Raw genomic sequence first — 6,530 nt, forward strand, 5'->3', positions numbered from 1 at the left:
TGTATATCATGTGTCGACATTTGGAAAGTTAACTGTACCGACAAATTAGCTGCTTCCATCAGGGCTGTCGTGACATATTTCTTCCCCAACGGACTTTACTCGCTTAAAAATATTGGATGGAGAACCACGTAGTGCCGTGAAATAGTATTTCACCCCTTTCTGATTCCCTCTCATTTTTGGGGGGAACTGAATGTTATCAGATCTTCAGCCAAAAACTTAGATTAGATAAAGGGAACCTGAATTTACAAATAAGTATGTATTTGTTGTGTTATTAATAAAGGTATGCAACACCCAATTCCCCTGTGTGAAAAAGTCATTGCCCCCTTATACACAATAACTGGTTGTTATAGACTTGTGTGTTTTGGATTAAATTCAGCTCTGTATCAGAGAATTCTACAGAGAATGTCAGGCCATCTGGCTGTGTGCTGAAGCTGAAGTGCAGCTGGGTCATGCAGCAAGACAGTGATCTAAAACACACAATCAAGTCTGCATGAAAATGGCTAAAAAGCAACACATTTGAAGTTAAGTCCTAATCCCAATTGAGAGGCTGTGGCGGGACTTGAACAAGCAGTTCAATGCTTGAAAATCCACAAATGTCACCGAGTTAAAGCAGTTCTGCATGGAAGAGTGGGCCAAAACTCCTCCACAGCGACGTTAGAGACTGATCAACTAACAGGAAGCATTTGGTTGGAGTCATTGCAGTTAAAGGTGAGTTATTGAGTGCAAGGGGTCAATTACTTTCTCACACAGGAGCATTGGGTGTTACATAACTTTATGAAATACACTACATGGCACAAATGTATGTGGACACCTGCACGTCGAACATCTCACTCCAAAATCATGGACATTTGCTGCTACAACAGCCTCCACTCTTCTGAGATGGCTTTCCACTAGATGTTGGAACATTGCTGCAGGGACTTGCGTCCATTTAGCCACGAGTATTTGTGAGGTCGGCACTGATGTTTGGCGATTAGGCCTGGCTCGCAGTCAGGGTGTTCCAAATTAATCCCAAAGGTGTTCGATGGGGTTAAGTTTAGGGCTCTGTGCAGGCCAGTCAAGTTCTTCCACACCATGTCCAATTTGTAAGTCGCTCTGGATAAGAGCGTCTGCTAAATGACTTAAATGTAAATGTAAATGATGTCGTCAAACCATTTCTGTATGGACCTCGCTGTGCGCACGGGGGCATTGTCATGCTGAAACAGGAAAGGGCCTTCCCCAAACTGTTGCCGCAAAGTTGGAGGCACAGAATCATATAGAATGTTACTGGATGCTGTAGCGTTGAGATTTCCCTTCACTGGAACTAAGAGGCCTAGTCCGAACCATGAAAAACAGCTCCAGACCACTATTCCTCCTACACCAAACTTCACAGCTGGTACTATGCATTGGGGAAGTTAGCGTTCTCCTGGCATCTGCCAAACCAAGATTTGCCCATTGGACTGCCAGATGGTGAAGTGTGATTTATCACTCCAAAGAATGCATTTCCACTGCTCCAGAGTCCAATGGCGGCAAGCTTTACACCACTCCAGACGATGATTGGCATTGCGCATGGTGATCTTAGGCTTGTGTGCGGCTGTTCGGCCATGGAAACCCATTTCGTGAAGCTCCCCACGAACGGTTCTTGTGTTGACGTTTTTTTTCCAGAAGCAGTTTGGAACTCAGTAGTGAGTGTTGCAACCAAGGACAGACGATTTTTTACACACTTCAGCACTCGGCGGCCCCGTTCTGTGAGGTTGCGTGGCCAACCACTTCGCGGCTGAGCCATTGTTGTTCCATTCCCACTTCACAAGAAGAGCACTTACAGGGCAGCTATGACGGTGCCACATTGAAAGTAACTGGGCTCTTCAGTATGGGATTTTTATACACCTGTCAGCAACAAGTGTGGCTGAAATAGCCGAATCCACTAATTTAAAAGGGTGTCCACATATATATACATATATATATAAAAGTATATATATAAAAGTATATATATATATATAGACGACACACAATTAATCTTCTCCTTTCCCCCTTCTGATGACCAGGTGGCGAATCGCATCTCTGCATGTCTGGCAGACATATCAGTGTGGATGACGGATCACCACCTCAAGCTGAACCTTGGCAAGACGGAGCTGCTCTTCCTCCCGGGGAAGGACTGCCCGTTCCATGATCTCGCCATCACGGTTGACAACTCCATTGTGTCCTCCTCCCAGAGCGCTAAGAACCTTGGCGTGATCCTGGACAACACCCTGTCGTTCTCAACTAACATCAAGGCGGTGGCCCGTTCCTGTAGGTTCATGCTCGACAACATCCGCAGAGTACGACCCTGCCTCACACAGGAAGCGGCGCAGGTCCTAATCCAGGCACTTGTCATCTCCCGTCTGGATTACTGCAACTCGCTGTTGGCTGGGCTCCCTGCCTTTGCCATTAAACCCCTACAACTCATCCAGAACGCCGCAGCCCGTCTGGTGTTCAACCTTCCCAAGTTCTCTCACGTCACCCCGCTCCTCCGCTCTCTCCACTGGCTTCCAGTTGAAGCTCGCATCCGCTACAAGACCATGGTGCTTGCCTACGGAGCTGTGAGGGGAACGGCACCTCAGTACCTCCAGGCTCTGATCAGGCCCTACACCCAAACAAGGGCACTGCGTTCATCCACCTCTGGCCTGCTCGCCTCCCTACCACTGAGGAAGTACAGTTCCCGCTCAGCCCAGTCAAAACTGTTCGCTGCTCTGGCTCCCCAATGGTGGAACAAACTCCCTCACGACGCCAGGACAGCGGAGTCAATCATCACCTTCCGGAGACACCTGAAACCCCACCTCTTTAAGGAATACCTAGGATAGGATAAAGTAATCCTTCTCACCCCCTTAAAAGATTTAGATGCACTATTGTAAAGTGGCTGTTCCACTGGATGTCATAAGGTGAATGCACCAATTTGTAAGTCGCTCTGGATAAGAGCGTCTGCTAAATGACTTAAATGTAAATGTATATATATAAAAATTGTTCACTCAGGTTCCTGTCATCTAATATCAGATTTTGGTTGAAGATCTGATAACATTCAGTATCCAAAATATGTAGAAGTAGAGAAAATTGGAAATGGGGCAAATACTTTCCCAAAGCACTGTACAGACAACCAACCACATAGGCTACATGCTTTCTAGAAATGCCCTCCCATTTATGAATTTTAGCTTCGCCCTCAAACTTTTCTTTCTCTGTGGACAGATTATGCTTCCTTTTTTCCTTCAATAAACACATTTCAATTGTCCTTATCATGACTGCCAGACTAAAATGTCTGTGTCACCAAAGGCATCAGGGAAAGGACAGTAACTTCAAAGGCCCAGGACAATCTTACCACAGGCCATTGTCCTATGCACTTGCAGCTCTCCCATCTGACTGAAGCTTTCGCCACAGTCGTGGCATCGGTATGGGTTCTCCTTGTGAGTCCTCCTCAAATGCCCTTTCATATGAGCATCCTGCCTGAACGCTTTCCCGCAGACTGGGCAGACAAACGGTTTCTCTCCTGTGTGAACTCTGATATGCTCGTTCAGATGACTCTTCACTTTGAAACCTTTCCCACAAAGGTGACAGCTGTGTGGTCTCTCCCCTGTATGAGTCGTCATGTGGTCTCCCAGACCCTTCCTGGCTGGGAACCCCTTTCCACAGACATGGCATCGAAATCGCTCGTATGAAGCGCGTCTCTTCATAAATTCAGACAGTGTTCCTATATGCCTAAATGGTCGTCCTCTCTTTGTTTTCCGTTGCAGGGGGCTCATGTTTTCACTTGGAGCTGCAGAACAGTGTGCGTTTACCGCAAACAGGAACTGTGGGTCACTCGTTGGTACTCCGTAGCCCTCTCCATCAGGTTCTGTTTTCATGTGTTCCACTAGGGTACTCGACAGATTATTAATCTCATTGTCCTCCACAATCTGCGTTTTAAAAAGGTGCGAGGGCCAAGGGTCCTGTTCAAACCCACTTTTCACACAAGGAGGAGTGAATACAAACTCTATGTTGTGACTATGAGACTCAGGCCCTTGCAGTTGCTCTTCTACCAGTCTCGTCCTGAAGTCCTGTTCCCCTGTACTTTGTGCGGGCTCTGAACTTTCTTCCCGCAGACTGAGGCCCTTCATTTCCTCTTCTGAGACATGATGCCTAGGTTCTGGAGGGAAGGAAAGGCAAATAAATGTTAGTCAACAGAGAGCCATATTAATATATCTTACCGAGACCAGCGGAGTAAAAAAATTGAAATTATCTGCTTCAATTCAGTTGGTGCATAAAAGCACTTTGTCAGGCCAAATACAATATATCACACACTCCTTTCTTTAAACATGTATATATTTTCCCCTATTGAAAACTGGGATTCATAGTGTACTGGTAACATTACAGTCCTTTACTTTCATTGAAAAATATCCCTCAAACTTGTTAAAATTCCCTTGACTTGCTAGTAGAGTGGGGGAAATTGTTGTAAAGTTGCGCGCTCACAGAATCGTTGGAGGAACAGAATCGTCTAGAATGTCATTGTGTGCTGTAGCATTACGATTTGCCTTCACTGGAACTAAAAGGCCTAGCCAAAACCATGAAAAACAGCCCCAGACCATTATTCCTCCTCCACCAAACTTTACAGTTGGCACTATGCACAGATTCGTCCATCGGACTGCCAGATGGTGAAGCGCGATTCATCACCCCAGAGAGTCCAATGGCGGCGAGTTTAACACCACTGATCTTAGGCTTGTGTTCTGCTTTTCAATCATGGCAACCCACTTCATGAAGCTCCAGACGAACAGTTCTTGTGCTGACGTTGCTTCCAGAAGCAGTTTGGAACTTGGTGGTGAGTGTTGCAACAGAGGACAGACAATGTTTATGTGCTTCGCACTTCAGCGGTCCCATTCTGTGAGCTTGTGTGACCTACCACTTCACGGCTGAGAGTTGTTGCTTGTAGACGTTTCCAGTTCACGATGAGAGCACAATTGACCGGGGCAACTCTAGCAGGGCAGAACTTTTACAATTTGACATGTTGGAAAGGTGACATCCATAACTAGGCAAGTCAGCTACATTGGCCTAGCTTACTTAGTCAGCTAAATGTATCTCCCCCAGAGACCACCAAAGAAAAATCCTGATTCAAACTTTTTTCTCGTCGGTTAACCCTTTCCTTTCTAACAAACTGAAAAGATTCAAAAAACATAATTCATAATAATAATAATTGTATAAATCCTTAGCCTTTCTCTGAAAGCAGAGCAGGCCCTCATTGTTCCCCACTGTGTTTGGGTTAGTAAACATTTGTAGAGTGGCTCTTTTTGCCCTCAGCATGCATTTTTTTCACCATTCTTATTGTCTGAAGAACCCATATGTTCTTCTGAAATATTAACATAAATACTAAACATTTTGAACTCTTATTATGGTGACGATTTTACAAATTACAGTCATGATCATTAATTGGACTCGCATTTTTCTGGTCTCGGTCTTGACTCGGTCTCAGACCTCTCGTCCCCACCCGGTCTCGGTATGCTCGATTCGCTCCGGCCTTGAATCGTTCTCGCTTTAGGTGGTCTCGAGCACAAAACTGTCCACAGATATTGGGTTCCAGCATGTTGATTAACAGGTGACAAGAGAAGTGACACACACTGTGAGCTTGCAGTGCACGGAACGTCAAGCAAGGGCAGTGAAAGAGAGTAGGATACAAGCCAGTCAAACACTAAGTTGAAGTAGTAGTCGTTACAAACCTGCTCTATGTAACTTTATTTGTGGTTTCATGACCAAATCCAACATGTTCTGTAACCGTTTGTTCTCCTCCTTCGAACGGGAGACTTCTTCTTGATACTCTACTATCGTATTTTCAACTACTCCAAATATCTCTACAGCAGCCGCGATCAATCGCTCACGCAGAAACACATTGAGCAATTGTATTTTTGACATGTTGGGAATGCACTGTCACTAGTATTTTATTATCAATTTATTTAAATGTAAAGGTTTTTTTAAACCCTTCTTGTTAAATGTGCCTGCCAGGAAGTAAACACTACTCGCTATACTTTTTCACTGTGCGTGCACGGCAACACAATACCGCACTACCGCCGCCTGTTGTCCGGAGTGGAAACAAAGGTTGACAATACGCTGACGTTTTTCAACCTATATTTTTGGTTCACATGTAAGAAGAGACAGACATGACTCTCAAATGGCTATTTCTTCCTAAAACACTTTCCAGACTGGAACTTGGGCTGCACGCTGGCTATTGATTAAGATTCTGGTAGTTCCATACAGTCAATAACCTTTCTGTCCTAGTACTGTACACCATTTATGAATACAGTTCAGTCCTGATTCAGGGTATTATAATGGTATGACTTTGGACTGTTTGGAATAAACATAATAAACTGCAGTGCATGCAGACATGTTGAACTGCATGCTTCTTTTCAAATTAATATGTGTGCACTGTTTACAGTTGAAGTCGGAAATTTACATACACCTTAGTCAAATACATTTAAACTCAGTTATTCACAATTTCTGACATTTAATCGAAGTAAAAATTCCCTGTCTTTGGTCAACACTGAACAAAGAGGCTACAATCA

The 6,530-nt window shown here is 44.7% G+C and overlaps 1 protein-coding gene across 1 annotated transcript; it reads right to left on the reverse strand.

Moving 5' to 3' along the window:
• Window positions 1–2,849: 2,849 nt before the first annotated feature.
• LOC118389550 (zinc finger protein 239-like) lies at window positions 2,850–5,978 on the reverse strand. Its single transcript, XM_035779448.2, has 2 exons — window positions 5,691–5,978; window positions 2,850–4,129 (listed from the first exon to the last, which is right to left on the reverse strand). The coding sequence occupies exons 1-2, from the start codon at window positions 5,881–5,883 to the stop codon at window positions 3,303–3,305; spliced, it is 1,020 nt and encodes a 339-aa protein (XP_035635341.1). The 5' UTR covers window positions 5,884–5,978; the 3' UTR covers window positions 2,850–3,302.
• Window positions 5,979–6,530: the final 552 nt, after the last annotated feature.

The sequence above is a fragment of the Oncorhynchus keta genome, chromosome 10, assembly GCF_023373465.1.
Source record: "Oncorhynchus keta strain PuntledgeMale-10-30-2019 chromosome 10, Oket_V2, whole genome shotgun sequence".
Lineage (NCBI taxonomy): Eukaryota > Metazoa > Chordata > Actinopteri > Salmoniformes > Salmonidae > Oncorhynchus > Oncorhynchus keta.

Excerpts from the sequence above, each read along its gene's own strand:
- LOC118389550 (XM_035779448.2), bottom strand. The coding sequence starts at position 5,883 with ATGTCAAAAATACAATTGCTCAATGTGTTTCTGCGTGAGCGATTGATC. Across the intron at positions 4,130-5,690 it reads AATAAAGTTACATAGAGCAG|AACCTAGGCATCATGTCTCA; the intron begins GTTTGTAACGAC and ends CCTTCCCTCCAG.